Source organism: Stomoxys calcitrans, chromosome 1, assembly GCF_963082655.1.
Source record: "Stomoxys calcitrans chromosome 1, idStoCalc2.1, whole genome shotgun sequence".
Classification (NCBI taxonomy): Eukaryota; Metazoa; Arthropoda; class Insecta; order Diptera; family Muscidae; genus Stomoxys; species Stomoxys calcitrans.
In genome coordinates this window covers 262,227,386-262,245,376 of record NC_081552.1, presented here as the reverse complement: position 1 = coordinate 262,245,376, position 17,991 = coordinate 262,227,386, and the positions used below count along the sequence as shown (strand labels likewise).

General features: G+C 39.2%; 3 protein-coding genes across 6 annotated transcripts in view; 1 reads left to right on the top strand and 2 right to left on the bottom strand.

Moving 5' to 3' along the window:
* LOC106092868 (palmitoyltransferase app) overlaps positions 1-6,151 on the bottom strand; it is a 448,575-nt gene extending 442,424 nt beyond the window's left edge. For all 4 annotated transcript variants that reach the window (XM_059360946.1, XM_059360942.1, XM_059360945.1 and 1 more), the window contains exons 1-2: positions 6,079-6,151; positions 5,478-5,924 (exon numbers count right to left, since the gene is read on the bottom strand). The gene's annotated coding sequence lies outside the window, so the exon portion shown is untranslated. The remainder of the gene's footprint in view (positions 1-5,477; positions 5,925-6,078) is intronic.
* Positions 6,152-10,029: 3,878 nt separating this feature from the next.
* LOC106093539 (probable serine/threonine-protein kinase dyrk2) lies at positions 10,030-12,654 on the top strand. Its single transcript, XM_013260602.2, has 2 exons — positions 10,030-10,163; positions 10,229-12,654. The coding sequence occupies exons 1-2, from the start codon at positions 10,137-10,139 to the stop codon at positions 11,735-11,737; spliced, it is 1,536 nt and encodes a 511-aa protein (XP_013116056.1). The 5' UTR covers positions 10,030-10,136; the 3' UTR covers positions 11,738-12,654.
* Positions 12,655-16,257: 3,603 nt separating this feature from the next.
* Positions 16,258-17,773, bottom strand: LOC106093540 (delta-aminolevulinic acid dehydratase). The gene has a single exon (XM_013260603.2). It carries the CDS (start codon positions 17,399-17,401, stop codon positions 16,415-16,417), a length of 987 nt encoding a protein of 328 aa, XP_013116057.1. The 5' UTR covers positions 17,402-17,773; the 3' UTR covers positions 16,258-16,414.
* Positions 17,774-17,991: the final 218 nt, after the last annotated feature.

The window sequence follows — 17,991 nt, the reverse complement described above, 5'->3', positions numbered from 1 at the left end:
AATAAAAGATAAATGTAAAACTTATGAATATAAAATACAAACAACACTAAATTAGCAAATTGTTAATTCAGTGAATCCAGACCTGTCTTTTCAAACCCACCCCACCCCCCAGCCCAACTAAAAAAGAGATCAAATAATTTATGCAAAAAATCATATTTTAGGCGAGTGTGGGTTATTGATGGTACATGGGGATTCCAACTGCTTTCGTGACATAAAATCAGAGCAAAGGCCTGTGAAAATGAAAGTAGAGTAGTCTGGCATAGAAATAGAAAAACACATTATACGAATATATTAAAAATGTTTCTCATTAAAATAGCTTGAGTAACGAGAAGGTGGGGAAGAGTGTTCTAAGAAAGTTCTTGAGGTATTTCAACATGGGAGCGAGCAAATACAAAGAGGCCAATCGGTAAGGATATGTGAGAAAGAAAAGAACTTTAAGAAATTTGAATTGGAAATTGAAATTCCTAAAAAGTTCTTTTCATGGAAATTTAAGTAAATTGACAACAGTACATGAAAATAATAAAAATCGCACTAAAAATTTCTAGACTAACAGGCGACAATTAGCGAATCAACGTGCACGGGAGCTAACATAAACTCTAACCAGTAAGGGAAGGCAAAAGTCGGGCGGTGCACACTTATTAATACCCTACACCTACCCTATGGGGTAGGGTATTATATTCGGCGGATGTTTTCCGATGGGTTATTAAAACCCCCCTATCAAATTTCGAGCAAAGCCAATATGTTCAAGATAACTACGGTTGCAAAAGACAATAATTTACCCAAAATCTGGCGAACATATATATGGGAGCTACATCTAACTCGAAATCGATTTTGATAAAAATTCTTAGATATTGTGGTAGTCATCGAGGAAAGCGTTGTACAAAGTTTTGGGAAGATTGGCCAATAAATGCGCTTGCAGTTGCTCTAGGAGTGAAAATCGGGCGAGAAAGAGCTACATCTAAATCTGGGCCGATTTCTATGAAATTCGCCAGTGATGTTCAGAGTCACAAGAAAATCCTTCCTGCCAAGTTTCGAGAGAATCAGTTAACAAATGAGCACTTTATTGAAATATTTCCCAAAATCGAGCACACATATATATGGGAGCTATATCTAAATCTGCACCGATTTCGAACAAACTTAATAGGTAATGTGGAAGCCATCGAGGAAAGCGTTGTACGAAGTTTTGGGAAGATTTGTCAATAAATTTGCTTGCAGTGACTTTAGAAGGGAAAATCGGGCGATATACATAAATGACAGCTATATCTAAATCTGAACCGATTTCTATGAAATTCATCAGTAGTATCGAAAGTCATAAGAAAATCCTTCCTGCCAAATTTCGAGCGAATCTGTTATAAAAAGACAATTTTATTGCAATATTACTGCAAATCGGACGAACATATATATGGGAGCTATATCTAAATCTGAACCGATTTCTATGAAATTCACCACTAATGTTGAGAGTCATAAGAAAATCTTTCCTGCTGAATTTCGAGAGAATCGGTTAAAAACAGACAATTTTATTGCAATATTCTGCAAATCGGACGAAAATATACATGGGAGCTATATTTAAATCTGAAGCGATTTCTACCAAACTTAATAGATAATGTGGAAGTCATCGAGGAAAGCGTTGTACAAAGTTTTGGGAAGATTGGCCAATAAATGCGCTAACAATGACTCTAGGAGTAAAAATCGGGCGATATATATATATATGAGAGCTATATCTAAATCTGAACCGATTTCTATGAAATTCAACACTATTGTCGAGAGTCAAAAGAAAATTCTCCCAGCCGAATTTCGAGAGTATCGGTTAAAAAAAGACAATTTCATGCAATATTACTGCAAATCGGACGATCATCTGAATGGGAGCTATATCTAAATCTGAACCGATTTCAAGCAAACTTCTCAGATACTGAGACAGTCGTCGAGGAAATCGTTGTACGAAGTTTTGAGAAGATTGGTCAATAAATGAGCTTGCAGTGCAGAACATCCGACAAGGCAGTGGTTGGCGACATTTGCGAGGACTCCGTTCGGATACGGCTGTAAAAACAAGGTCCCTTATCATTGAGTTTAAACTTCAATCGGAAAGCACTCGTTGATGTGTGAGAAGTTTGCTCCTGCTCGGTTCCTGGTGTTTTTAAAAATTAGGGAAATGAGAAGTGCTTTTTAGGGGAGGGATGGCACCTCAGACATTTCGACTCCAATATACATATAAAATTCGTGCTAGACTTCCCTTCCCTTTAATTTGAACCCAAATTTGCCATGGCCAGTAAATATGAACCGTTTGGAGGGTGTTTTGGGGCTGGGTCGGCCACCGGCGCTTTGCACTGAAAATAGATAACAAATTCTTTCTTTATTCCCAACGGAACTGAAGTTCAGGTTAGGGGGTGCTTTAGTGCGTACCCCAAAACACTTGGCTCCAAAATTGGATAACAAATTCGTTTTCTACTCTCAAATACCTTTCATTTCAGTCCAATATTGTCATAATAGGTCAAAAACCCCATTTGACGTATTTTTAGGAGGAAAAGCGCCACCTAGACTTGAACGCAGATTTTAATGTCATATTCGTAATCTACTCCCAAATACCTTTCATTTAAGTCCCATATAGCCATGATCGGCTAATATGCCTATTTGGGGATATTTGAAGGTGGGCGACCTTCCGTAATTTTGTATGCCATTTTTGTAATCTACTGCCTAATACTTTTCATTTGAGTGTCATATTAATATGAACTTTGAATATATCTGGGTACTTGGGCCCAAATTTTAATACCATGTTCATTTTCTGGTCTCCAATACCTTTCATTTGATACCCTTGTTGTGACCATCGGACTACTTTCGGGTATGGGTGGCGTTTTTGTGGTAAGGGGGAGGGTCCGCCTCCACCTGATAATGAACGTCCAATATGTCTGTTTGGGGGAATTTTGGGGTTGGGCGGCCCAATGAGTACTTAGACTCAAATTTTTATACCATATTCGTATTCTACTCTCCAATACCTTTCATTTGATATATATATTGTGTCGATCGGTCCACTTTTGATTTTGGGTTGTTTTTTGGCATAAAGAGGAGGGTCTGTCCCGCGTCCGTTATCGAAAAATTATATAGCATATGTTTCCTTCCAGACCATGCTACACAATATGCGAAAATTTCGAGAAAATCGGTTCTGCCGTTTTTCAGTCTATACGGAACAAAGTGTCGTATATCCGTGATTGGCTAATGTGCCCATTTTGAGCGTTTCTGTGGGGGTGGGGTGACCCCCTATACTTCAACTTGAATTTGTAAGCCAGATTCGTTATCTACACCCGCATACTTTTCATTTGATACCCATATTGTCCTTATCGGTCAACTTTTGATTTTGGGTGGTGTTTTTGGGGTAACGGGGGAGAGGGTTCGCCCCCTTTCATTATCAACAAATTATTACGCCATGCAAAATTTCAGCTAAATCGGATAATATTTGCTCCCTCTAGTGGCTCAAGAAGTCAAGACCCCAGATCGGTTTATATGGCAGCTATATCTAGGTTATGTACCGATTCTTAATACAGTTGTTGCAAGTCATAACAAAAGAATTAGAATAAGAATTATGCCCTCTAGCGGCTCAAAAACTCAATATCCCAGATCGGTTTATATGGCAGCTATATAAGGTTATGGACCAATTTCAACCATACTCAGCACAGTTATTGGAAGTCATAATAAAACATCTCATGCAAAATTTCAGCCAAATCGGGTTTCAATTTCTGAACATTACTACAATGTTCAGAAATTGAAACGTATTAGTTCCTGAAACAACTTCCCATCCGTATTCATGATAGGTGGTACCCAAGATTCGGCCCAGCTGAACTTTTGCGTGTTATATATTGGTTTTATAAATTTTTAAATTTAAAACAGAATTTTTACTATCGCAATTCTAATGCCAATATTCCAATAACATTTTTACAGCTAAACCCTTTCTATTTCCTACTGACCGGTTCTTTCCAAGAATTACTCATTACCTTGTTGTATGCCATGTTCCTTGTGCAAAGGAATCTAGTGCAAAAACTTTTTGTTTTACCAAATTATTTAATTCCCGAAAATAAGAAACTGACATTACAAACAAACACAAGCAAAAACCAACTTAAAAATTTCCCCCAATTACATTGAAAGCCAATATAGCCACAAACTTTATGCATTTTTAATCAATTCATCAAATTTATTTCTTGGAAACAATTTTTTACACCACTCCAATGCAGAAACATAAACCAAACAACTCACACACACACACACACACACAAAGGGCAGAAGAAAGGTGGAGGGCGAGAGAGGGGGGCCTACAAATACGAATAAAAATTGTGCAAAATCGAAGCAATAAACCGGTCATTGGGAGCACGTAACGACGACGTTTGTCACTATAGTTCAGATTGCAGGTTTTGGGACAGAACTCATAACCACCATTTTCAATGTGGCACAGCCATGACGAGGGGACAAATGGGGGAGTATGGATGGCATGGCAGCATGTTTTTATTGTGAGCATCAATAGATGAGAACAAAAAAGAAGCAGAAGAGTACAACAACAAAACACTGGCAAACAGACAGACAGACAGACACAAGCCGCACTTGCACAACACACTTAACAATGCGACAACAACGCAACACACACGCGTTCATTAATTTTTTGCCTTTTATTATTAAATTTAACCATCGGGTGTTTTTTCGAGGCCTGAGTTTATTCATTACTGACCTGTTATGATTTTATCTGTTTCTTTTTTTTCATTATTTTGTGTGTTCTGCTTCCACACTTTGTTCTAGTGTTGGTTCGTTGGGTCGTTCTCTTTTTTTTATGTCCCTCTTCTTCTTTGTCGCGTGAATGACACTTTGCACTTTAGCTTTGTTGTTGTTGTTATTGTTGCATATTGTTGCTACTGCTGTGTTCCTCTTATTTTGTGCTGTGCTTCTTTGTGGTGATGATGTTGTTGTGGAGTTTGTTTTCCTATGTTTTCTGGCTTGCAGTGGCAGCAAACACTCAGGCGCAAACATATTCACAAACTCGCACACATATTCAACACTCTCTCCAACTTTTGCTTGCTAAATGCACCAAATGACATAAAGGCAGCAGCGGCAACAACAGCAACAACAAAAGCACACTCACGTTTGTTGAAACAGACAACAAAAGCAAAACGACCTCATGTATAACAACAGCAAAAGCAATATCGCACAAACGTGTAAAGTGGGAAACAGAAATATTGGAAAAAGTCTCAGCTCTGACACCAACCAAGAAAAGCTAATAACCTGCATTGTAGAAATTTCAAATTTAACTTTAAATTCTTAAAGAACCGTAGAAGGCAGTTTCGAGCAATGATTTCGTCACACTCTTGCTATTTTATTTTTTTTTTCTTATTGTTTTTATGCTTTAAGTATTATCTTATGGTAGGGTTTGATATCTCTCTTATTGTTGTTCTCACCACTACTATTTTTGTTGTTACTTTGTGTTTTTTTTTTTTTGTTATTACCTTCGTTTGTTTTTGCTGCTTGTTGTGGGGGCTCCGCTGCCTGCTGATGAGGAAAACACAAAACAACTTAAAAAATTTATAATGATGACTCGTTTTTACGGTTTCTTCTTTTTGGTTGATATTCTTTTTGTTTTGTGTACGGCGTCAACGTTGACGTTGCGCGAACGTCGTCGAAAGAAACACTCACGCGTTTTATTTTATTGAGATAGAAGATACGATTTCAAAATGCACTGCACTTGCCTATAATTTTTTTTTTCTTTTTTTGTTGTTTTGGTTATATGGGCCAAGTTATAACACTTTTTCTATGGATGCAATTTTTTTCGTTGTTTTTTTTTTAATATCTTTAACTACACTTGTTTGTGAAATTATCAATTACATGCTTCATCTTTTTGATAACATTTCAACAACATTTTCGATTTTACAACTTTTTTAAATTTTGTCAACATTCTATTGATAAACAGAAAATTTGATAAAAAATTTTATTTCAAAGCAAATTTTTTTCAAAGTGCTTTTAAGAAAAATTTCTAAAAAATAATTATCAAAGTTTTATTAAAAAAATTAAAGGAATGAATGAACAACGAAAAACGAAAATAACAACAACAAGAACAAAAGAATAACGAATAAGATGTGCACTAGGCGGCTAACTATGTTGATTTGGCAACCGATGGTTTTATTATTATTTCGTTGTTTCCTCGTTTGAGTCTAAACTAGAGAACGAAGCCGAAGCTTTTCGTCGGCGGCCCGGCCAAAATCTTGCTCGGCGGAAAGACTCTAAAACCCAATCAAAGAGTCGGCGACGCCACCCTCCAATTCCAATTGGAACAGATTTTCTTTAGAATGATGGAAGGGTCGACGAAAGTGAAATGGATGGAAAGCGGAAGGAAGCAATGACCGTCCTCCACGAAAATGGAATTGAGAGTCAGAGCGGAATGAAACAATAAGCTGAATCCCACAAAAAAAATATGGCCACATTTCTTGATGAAAATACCCTAAAATCCCATTCAATCATTCATCTGACAACAAAAACAACATCGCTTGCAACACGCACACTGCGGTTGAAAATGAATTGCATACATGAATTCGCGAATCCATGAAATGTACCACAAACCAACACACAGTCAGCTGCAACCGTGTTGCCGTATAAGATAGAATAACTACATTGAGGATTTGGGGACTATAGCATTGATGGACATATATAAATATAAAAAAAATAGAATGCAATACAATTCTTGGATCGGCCTCACTGCTTGCTTCGTATTAGATAAATATAACCGTTAACAGTTCCAATAAGATTTACTTCCTGTTGTCATAGATACAATGGGAATTACAATACACAACTTGTTGGCCACCCTAACAAAGGCATGGAGAGAGAATTTAATTTTGTCTCTCAAACATATGTTCAGCTCTCTCAACGAATGGGTTTCTTGTTTAGGTCATTCTTAATTACGAGTAATCGGTTAACAATTTTTAAATGTCTCCCGAATTTTATATTCTTTTGTAACATATTTAAAAAAACTAAAGGAACATTTGAAGTACAAATATATTTGTTTTTTATTTTTATGTAACAATATGTCTATTTTAAATTTATAAAAAATACAGAACATTGAATAGTCAAACTAACATAGTACCCGGTACAAAAGAGCAATTCTACATTTTTTCTCTCTCATCAAGCAGGGCTGCCATTGCAGAAAATACTGTGCCATCTCTTCCAGCTGTTGAACTTTTCTTACACATGCCGTGTTTTATTTCAGTTCCATTCAGTGCTGGTAGGTAATGAGCGAATGAAATCAGCAAGTTATTTTTCTTTAAAAACTACTATCTAAAAAAGTAATAGGCGAAATATATTGCAAGAAGTGAATATAGTACCAGCCTTAAAGCTGCTATCAGACTAAATGTGACATGTCACATTTAGCATATGTAAAAGTAATGCACATAGTGTGATACATGCAAATGCAAATTTTGCCAAGGAACATTCCATTAAGGCACAGGGGCAAACTTCTCACATATCAATGAGTGTAGTCCGATTCAAGTTTAAGCTCAATGATAAGGACCCTCCCTTTTATAGCCGAGTCCGAACGGCATACCGCAGTGCGACACCTCTTTGGAAAGAAGTTTTACATGGCATAGTACCTCACAAATGTTGTCACTAAAATTTTTTTCTGTTGGTCTCGCCAGGATTCGAACCCACGCGTTCAGCGTCAAAGGCGGACATGGTAACCTCTGCGCTACGGTGACCTATGATACATATGAATAATTTTATGTGAAAAACGAATTTGGAATAATATATTATTATTTTTATACCCTCCACCATAGGATGGGGGTATACTAATTTCTTCATTCTGTTTGTAACTCCTCAAAATATGTTTCTAAGACCCCATGAAATATATATATATATTCTTGATTGTCATGACACATTAAGTCGGTCTTGCCATGTCCGTCCGTCCGTCTGTCTGTCGAAAACACGATAACTTTCGAAGGAATATAGCTAGGTGCTTGAAATTTTCACAAATACTTCTTATTACTGTAGGTCGATTGTAAATGAGCAATATCGGTCCATATTTTTATATAGCTGCCATATAAACCGATCTTGGGTCTTGACTCCTTGAGCTTCTAGAGTGCGTAATTTTTATCCGATTAAGCTGAAATCGTTTTAGTATGACATCCAACCACTGTGCTAATTTTGGTTGAAATCGGTCCATAACCTGGTGTAGCTGTCATATAAACCGATCTAGGGTCTTGACTTCTGGAGACTCTAAAGGGCGCAATTCCCATCCGATTTAGCTGAAATTTTGCATGACGTGTTTCGTTATGACTTCCAACAACTGTGGCAAATAAGGTTCAAATCGGTCCATAACCTGATATAACTGTCATATAAACCGATCTGCGATCTTGACTTCTTCAACCTTTAGATGACGCAATAATTTTCCGATTTGGCTGAAATTTTGTACAACGGCTGCTCCCATGACCTTCAACATACGTGCCAAATATGGTCTGAATCGGTTATAGCCTGATACACCTCCCCTATAAACGAATCTCCCTATTTTAGCCTATAAAGGGCGCAAATTCCTATTCGATTCCTATTCGATTTGGCTGAAATTTTACACAATGACTTCTTCTATGGTCTCTAACATTCAATTCAATTATGGTCCGAATCAGACCATAACTTGATATTGCTCCAACAGCATAGCAATTCTTTACTGTTATCCTTGGTTTGCCTAAAAAGAGAAACCGGGAAAATAACTCGACAAATGGGATCCATGGTGAAGGGTATATAAGATTCAGCCCAGCGGAACTTAGCACGTTTTTATTTGTTTTTATTGATTTTAAGAGAGCTCTATTTTCATCGAACATACAAACAAACACATGTCAATAAAAAAGAACAATACATATGACAAATACTTGCCGTTTAGAGCACGCTCTACTCGTATATGCAATACATAACCAATGTCATATAGATATTAGATTAAATAAAACACAGCTAATATAAATACAGGATGCGCCATAGAAACTTACTTATGTTAAATTACTCCCAAGCGGTCAGTAGGGCGTGAAGGGGTCGAGAATGTGCGTATATGGAGTGGGGCTCGCAAATTGCCAGAACGATCTGCGCACACACATGGCGCAACAATTAAAGGTGGTCTCATTTGTACAATGACCACAAATCATGTGGTGCAATCCACCATCTTGTCATCAAGCTGATCGACGTTTTGCCAACACACACAAAGAAATTTGTTTGCGTGTGTGTATACCTACGCGTAAATGAGTCGAGAATATGCTAGAAAGAAGATAACAACAAAGAGAGTGCAAACAAAAATCTAACATCTTAATTTCGTCAAACCTGGCCGGCTGTTAACAGGTGCTCGCGTGAGACAACCTTATTAAATCCACCTTGGCACAACCAAAACTTTGTGAGAAAAAATTGTACTCAGCTGTTTGCTGTACACTACCTGGGTTAATATATCTTGGTATTACCCGATTTGTATTCTCATGTTTTTCAAATGTGGCAATTCTGCATGCTGTACACATCGTGTTGTACCTATAGAATGAATGGTGTAGGATAATGACGAAACAATTAAAGGTGGTCTCATTTGTACAACAACCACAAATCATATGTTGTAATCCGCCATCTTGTCATCAAGCTGGTCGATGTTTTGCCAATACACACAAAGAAATTTGTGTGCGTATATGAGCAGAGAATATTCGAGAGAGAATGTGAACAAAAATCTGACATTTTAATATCTGTCAAACCTGTTAACAGCTGCTCGCGTGAGACAACCTTATTAAATCCACATTGAGAAAATATTGTATTCAGCTGAATGCTGTACACTACCTGGGTTAATATCTTGGTATTACCCGATATGTATTTACATGTTTTTCCAATGTGGCAAATCTGCATGTTGTACACAGTGACATATCATACGACAAGAACATGTAGTGTGATAGAGCCTTAAATCACCTTCGTGGTTGTTTTTAACGGCGTTACAAATAACTGTTTATTCGGCATAGTTTTCTGGAACTTCAAGAAATCGATTACTCGTCTTGTTAATCGAGTATCGACTACTATTTGTCATCTCTGACTTACGAGATAAATTCATAGTTAGATTTATCATAGATTTAGAGAATAGAAAATTGTATAGGACTTCATATACACATTATATCATGGCTTCACAGGAATTAATAAACCAGGTAAGTGCAACAGTCGCGTAAAAATGGATATCTTTTACTAAAACGATGAGTTTCTTGCAATGCAGGTAAAACAAGACGTCATTGAAAAATTTGCTGATCTAAAGTCTGCTTTGTTGATGCGAGAAAAGTTGTTGCTACGACAACTTGATGTTATAAATACCACAAGTAAACAGCAACTGCAACAGCAGGAGGATCCCGATAAAATAACGCCCGGAACCATTGAGTTTTTCGGGGACAATGAGCAAGAGCTGCTGGCAGCCATACGTAGCTTTGGTCGCCTTCAGTTGACCAACATAAATCTCACGCTACAAAACCAGAACGAGGATTATATTGAACCCTCTGATGATCATGAGACCATGTTCAAGGGTCTCAATCAGAGCATAAAAGAGGGCCCCGAGGAGGAGCAGGAGGAGAGTATTGTTGTTGACTTTTCGCACCACAAAACCCTGATGGAACGCAATGCGAAAATGGTTAATGAGAGCATAATAAATATAACGCTGAAGGAGGCCAAAGAGTTGATAAAACAAACAAAAACCAAGAGGGATAATCCAGTGCCACCGCTCAATCTTGAAGAGCTCGACGATGAGGTGGAGTCATCGATTGCTGAAGTTGTATCCAGTTTGGAGGCAAACTCTGAGCACTACTCGAATGGCCACAACAACAAGTACTCCCAAACACAACAAAATTCAAAGCAGAAACGCTTTAAGCCCAAAATAACCATCAATAATTGTAACGGCACCATCAACTTGAGGAACATAGCCTCTTTAACCATCAATTGTTCGACAGAGGAGAATATTCAAGCGCAGATTCCGGTTAGCTATGCCCAGGATCAACGGCCAGCCGATACGGGCTATGGCGAGGAGGCAGAAGAGCCTTCTTCCTCTACTAGGGGCAAAGACAAACAATCGGGAAAATCAAAGACCTTGGTGGAGTCTCTTGTGTCATCAAGTTCGAATACGGAAGAATGTACATCACCCACCTCCACCACCAGCCAGGTGACTACACCTAACAGCTTGTCGAACTATTCTAGTAACAATAGCTCACGTTCGCATTCCAAAAAACACAAAAACCGAAAGTCTCAAACAAAAAACGAAAAGGTGTCTCCTCCGCCCATAGAGAGCAATGCTTTGTCAAGCTCTTCTACTACCACCAATCACGAATATCCCACAGTCGATTGTTCCTCTTCCAATGAGGTCACATGTGATTTCTATAATCGTTTGCTGAATGAAATAAAAAGGTCCATAAATCAACAACAGAAAACAAGAACAAAATGTTCCTCAACCGATACGCATCATCAACAGCCCACTGCCGCCGACTCAACATCACAGACTTCAACATACAGCGATTATATAAGCGATAATCACAATGGCAATGGTCGCCGTTTGATTTTGAAAAATTTTGAAAATCTCAAAATCATATTGGAGGCCAACAGTAGTGGTGATGAGGAGTCCTTTCATCCGGTGCAAATTGAGCAATGGCTAGCCGAGATTATATCGGAGACTGATTTGGAGCCAATGCAAAATACTGATATATTGGAGCATTCCAAAATTCACAACGAACCACAAGAGACATAAATTGCAGGTTGTATCGCGCCCTTGCCGCCATCAGAGCAATTTTATAAGGTTCACTCACACAGCAGACCAATGAAAGTCTCGTTTAGACGAAAGGTGCTCGCAATTTCTAAGTTTTCGCAAAAATACATGGCAGACTATTTACTGATATACGGCTATAAACCTGAAAAGAACATTTACAATGCGTATGGAAGGATATCAAAGCATTGTTTATCTCTTATGATCTCGATCCAAGGTTTCAAATTCTTGGGATTTCGTTTTATTTCATTAAATCCCGATACATATTTTTTTAGTTCATAGCATTCCTATTTCATTTCAGATGAAATCGTCATGGCATTTTCACATATTCAAGTGTAATTTTATGCTGTACGTTGAAAAAAATTGTCTTCATTTTACAAGTATTTTAAACAATTTTAAAGACTGTTTTAACAACATTTAGATTTTAGCATTCTAATTTTAACACACTTTTAATATATTATACTTACTTCGTATTTATAAGGGCATCACATATATGGCGTCAAAAACATATTCGGCAGTAATCTCACTATCGAAAAAAATCAAAATCCAAAGAACAACCTCACCAACATTATTCGTTGTACACATATTCGCACAAATTTTTGGATAACTAATCCATAATAAATGTTCAAATTCACATACACACAGTATTAAAAAAAAGAACCTGCAAATAGGGTGAAGTTCTCGATATCAAAAAGAACATCCACAACCACTGATTGTTTTCACGCATCCATGTAATGTACTTAATTCATTCACAGGCACATTCCTGTGTACGAAAACAAACATATATTGAACTTTAAGTGTATTGTACAAAAAAAGAATATATATTACTTTTTGTTATACACGAAATCACTTTAGAAAAACAAAAAACCGTGAATAAAAATAGGCATATACAAACAAAATAACGAATATGATTTTTTTATTCGAAACAAAATTCCCCTTCTATGGGATACTAAATAACAACTTGGCAACCCTGTTTTTTTTTACTTAAAATGCTTGTATCTCTTGAATTGTGCTTTGTATTCCGAAGATTAGATAAAGTCTAGGATAGAAACCAACATTATTACCAGTTCGAATTGGTCAAACTTTAAAGTTATTCCCCGACTAAACCTTGAGAAGGCTAACTGGTCATCATACAGGGCTTCAGTTGACGAGAAATTTAGTAATGTTTCTACCCTAGCAAATCCAAATAAAGTTAATGCCAACTTCACGAAAGCCTTTAGGTCCGCCGCAAATAAGTGCATTCCAACTTCCTGCCCCTAAGAGACGACACTTTGGTGGAACACATGAACACATGGACACATGGTGGAATAACGGAGTAGCTGCAATTGCAATCGCGGACAATCAGCGGTATCGAGTGGAGAGTCTCAGTGAGAGGCCGGCCGGCATCGGCCCTTGCATAAATACTGAGTGCCCACGATGCTCGATATGACATGGCGAGTTATTGACACCGACAGATGCATGGCGGAATTTTCGTTAGCTTTAAATAAAGTAAAAGGGAATACCCCTGGGCACGACCGCATACCATACGCTTTAATAAAAAAACTTGTCGTTATCCAGCAAAACGAAACGAAACTGCTTAAGCTATATAATCTTATTTTTAACAACGATTGCATAGCCCAGTCTTGGAAATCCGCGATTATTATACCCTTGCCTAAGCCAGGGAAAAGCAAGACCGACTTTTACGGATATATACCTATTTCACTGTTACCTTGCCTCTCGAAAGTTCTAGAGCGGATAATTGCTAGCCCATTATCATGGTTTTTAAGCTGCCGCAAATTAATTGCATTAAATCAAGTTGCTTTCAAAATCGACACCGACACTTTCTGCCAAAAACCATGCATCCATCTTAGCTATTGATATTGAAAAAGCATTCGACCGCATTGGCATTCACATTATTCTGGAATCTTCTCTACAAATATGGGGAGTTGGACACAAAATATTGAACTTCATCAAATCTTTCTTAACTGGACTAAGCTGTCGCTTAAAAATTAATAACTTCTACTCCGATAAATACCCACTACGGAATACCGCAGGGTTCACCTCTTACCGTGATCCTTTTTCAAATTGCCTTCAATCAAATAAGCACAAGAATCTTCAGGGTTAATAACTTATATCACTGTCTCTATGCGGATGATTTATATATATTAAGCCCTACCAAACACAACAATGTCACCAACAATTTGTTTTCGGGCATATTATCCGATATTTTTAACTGAGCCAAACTTTCGGGCGCCATAATATCATCCACTAAGTCCTCGATACTGCACATTTGCAGGAAACACAACTGCAGGCCTGGTGATCTGTCAATCCACAACATAAACTTTCCCTTCGCAAACAAACATAAAATTCTAGGCATTATATGCGAAAAAAATTATCGATGGAAGGAGCAATTGGTCTTGCCTAAACCGGTGCCTAAGTTACATTGCTCCAAATGTTCCAGACACAAATTCCGCTTATGTTCCGGTTTTTTTTCTAGATTCAGTTCACTGATTCTGGGGTTAGTGGGGTCCATACAACGAATCCCATCAGGCACGTCTGCGAGTACCACTGCCTGCCCCGGGAAATTGTGCCGCACCTGGGGTAATCGACCGGCTGGTATAAAGCAAGCGGCTGCTGCGTTAATGATGTCTCGGAATTTCCTCTCGGCAACTAGCACATCCGAGGGAGGGTGGCACTTCACTGAAGCGGCGATTGGTATACTCCCTGAAGCCAGCCCAATCGGCCTTCTTCGGATTGATAAACGTCCGGCGCTCAGAGGTTATGAAGTCGGGTGGTCGGCTGATGGTGAGAATTATGGGGAAATGGTCTGACCCCAAAAAATGACGTCTTGCCAGGATACGTCACTCAGGAGATCAGGGGATGCAATGGAGATGTCTGGCGAGCGGCTGCACCTCCTCGTAATCTTAGTGGGGGCATCCTCATTCACCGTGCAAAAGGTGAAGCCTTCTTCTGCTCTGCCACGTTGGTCGTTACCTAGGGGGGAATGCCATGACGTGTGATGCGCATTAAAGTCCCCTAGAACCAAACGATTACAGCCAGATAGTAACCCACTTATGACGGGGTTGTAAACTTGGCCATTAGTTGGGATATAGCTACCAACCGGCGGTATGTACACGTTGTATAGCTCTATCTCGGCAGTACCGGACCTGACTGCTATCCCCATGCATCCCATGTAGGGGTCACTAGCGCCATGCGCAGGCGTGACGGGTCTATATTGCACGGAATGGTGTATTACGAAGGCCAATCCCCCACCACCATTCCTTGAGCGATCTTTATGTAGCACATTGTAGCCGTGACAACTGTGCAAGCTGCAGATGTTGGTCAGCTTTGTCTCCTAGATCGCTGCAACCAATATGCTTTTCCGACTCATAAAGTCCACAATCTCATCTTGCCATGGAGACCGTTGCAGTTTAACTGCAAAAACAGTACACTTCCCGGCACTGGCCTGGCAATAGTAGGGCTAGGATGCTATCATTGCATAAATTGCGTACAGGAGAGGTCGAGGGGGTCACATAGTCCGACGACGAGGACGCCGAAGGCGACGACTATGTTCGCACAGCACCTTGCGACATAGCCAGTATGACTATACTCCCGTAGTGAAGTTAGGCCAGAGCAAGAACGGAAATGTACCCACTCCAGGCACTCCGGGATGTGCCTCTCCCATGACGAAAAAAGACGAACACGTACACTAAGGCGGTAGCCCTTGCCGATGAAGAGTTCGATTGGGTCAATCCATCTGGCAAACTGAACAGAACCAGGGTCTGGGGTTCTTTTCAATCCTGGCACGGACCAGAAACGTGCGGAGAAGGCACTCCGGGATGTGCCTCTCCCATTAAGAAAAAAGACAAACACGTACACTGAGGCGGCAGACCTTGCCGATGAGGATTCCATCGGCTCAATCAATCTGGCAAACCGAACAGAACCAGGGTCCGGGGTTCTTTTCGATCCCGGCACGGACCAGAAACGTGCGGAGAAGGCACTCCGGGATGTGCCTCTCCCATGACGAAAAAAGACAAACACGTACACTGAGGCGGCAGCCCTTGCCGTTGAAAAGTTCCATTGGGTCAATCCGGTGCGCACAACCGGCTGCCATGGCGTTGCCAGGGTGGTATTATACTCGCTTTCAACGAAATTTGTTCATGATTACTTTTGTTTTATATTAGATTTTAAGGCAAAAACTTACCGGTTTCATTATGTAGGGCATTCCCTCATTAAATTGAAGTGTTTCAAAAAAGTAACCGTGAAAAACATATGTTTTCACCTCTGAAAAGTGAATATAGTACCAATCTGTAGGTTCTCATTTCTTTGAGCCCTGAAATAGCGGATTTGAACATTCGTAAGCTGTTGGCGATCTGGATGTTTCAACGGTAGGAAAACAAGAAAGGATCTTTCTTCTCCTATTTCATTTCATTTCATTTCATTTCATTTATTAACCAATGGTATCAATGTAAACGAAAATGTCCAAGTGAGAGTCTGCTAGCGGACTGCCACTTAGGCTTTGACATTTGTACATTTATTTTTCCATTTGTTATTGTTCCATGTCCCATGTATGACAGTGTATAGTAAAAAAAAAATCTCTTCCACCCAGGAACTTAGCTACCTTAGTAAGTACACTTATGATGAGTTTAGCTCAAATGACTGATGATGATTTTTTTCTCCGTCTCAATTTTGTGTTTGCAAAATATCCAAAATATTGGGAGTGTAGTATGTTATAATGCAATCGGCACCTGCGCGTCTAAAACCCTTCATGGATTCCATTAATGCCAGACTCAAATCGAAAGCACCATGCATGGAGGCGTACATGAACATGGCATATTCACCAGAAACTTGGTACACATAAAGCGGATGATTGGGGAATGTGTCTTTTGTCTGACGCAAAATGTCCAAATAAGGCATGCCGGGTTTAACCATAAGCATGTCGGCACCTTCCATTACATCTCGTTGAACGGCACGCATTGCTAGACCCTTGGAACCACTGGGCAATTGATAACATCGACGATCACCAAAGGCTGGGGCACTTTTCGCAGCGTCCCTAAAGGGGCCATAAAAATTCGAAGCAAATTTCGCTGCGTAAGAGAGCACGGAGACACGATTTTCCAGCTTCTCCTTAATAAGGCCTTCTTTTATAGCCTTAATGCGATTGTCCATCATATCGGAGGGAGCAACTATGTGTGCTCCGGCTTTAGCATATGCCACGGCAACTTGGGCCAAGCGTGTAATGCTTTCCTCATTGCGTAGACCACATTCGTCCAGTATGCCACAATGACCATGCGCCATATAGGGACACAGGCACACATCGCAAGCTATCAATAAATCTGGAAACCACTTTCTCAACAAAGGTAGAGCTCTGATAACAGGATTTTTTTCCGAATCGGCATGTGTGGCATTTTCATCCTTCATGTCCGATTCAACGACGCCAAATATTAATATGGAACTCAAGCCCTTCGCCACCAACTGTTCGAGATGTACTCTCAGTTTATTCACACCTCTTCTGTATATGCCGGGCATGCTATCGATACGCTCCTCGGCATCGTCGTTACATGGTATGAATACGGGATACATTAGATTATGTGGAGTTATCTCACATCCCGATTCTTGAAGCTGACGCAATGTGGGATGATGGATACCGCTATGGAGTTTCTTCTCCATTGTGTTTGAATAATCTTAGCTCACCGTGTAGTGTTGATGTCGTAACCACCAAGGCAAGTGTCAATATTATTTGCGTTCTTTGAGTAATAAAATATGAAGTAATAACTTTTGCTTTGCTTAATTTGCGAGTTTCGTTCAAAGTTTTACTTCTCGCCTCTGCATAAATTTCTTTTTTTTTTTTTGTTAAAATTTCTTATTCACTCTGTCCTAATTAAAATGCTGTTGTGGGTCGCTTCGCGTGTGTTGTACGCTCAATGTGTTAAATGCTCAATCCGTATCTGAATGGCCGCCTGCTGCTTCAAACTATGCATTTGGGGGGGTCGCATTGTGTCCGGTTTGGTGCGGTAAGATACTTTACTTTCTCTCTCATTGCTTGCTTTTTTATTATTTCAGCTGATATCATGTCTTTCATACACATGATAAGAGCATTTCGATGGCTTAATACAAAAAGGGCCTAACTCGATTTTTTCCTAAATGGCGTTTTTTCATTTATTCTGCAAGAAACATGTTAGATGAACATTCCTTCAAAATATCAAGTGAATGCAATAGCAAATCACCGATTTATTAGGATTTCAAGAAATAGCCCAGGA

Coding starts and splice junctions, on each gene's coding strand:
- LOC106093540 (XM_013260603.2), bottom strand. CDS start 17,401: ATGGAGAAGAAACTCCATAGCGGTATCCATCATCCCACATTGCGTCAG.
- LOC106093539 (XM_013260602.2), top strand. CDS start 10,137: ATGGCTTCACAGGAATTAATAAACCAG. Junction 10,164..10,228: donor CACAGGAATTAATAAACCAG/GTAAGTGCAACA, acceptor CTTGCAATGCAG/GTAAAACAAGACGTCATTGA.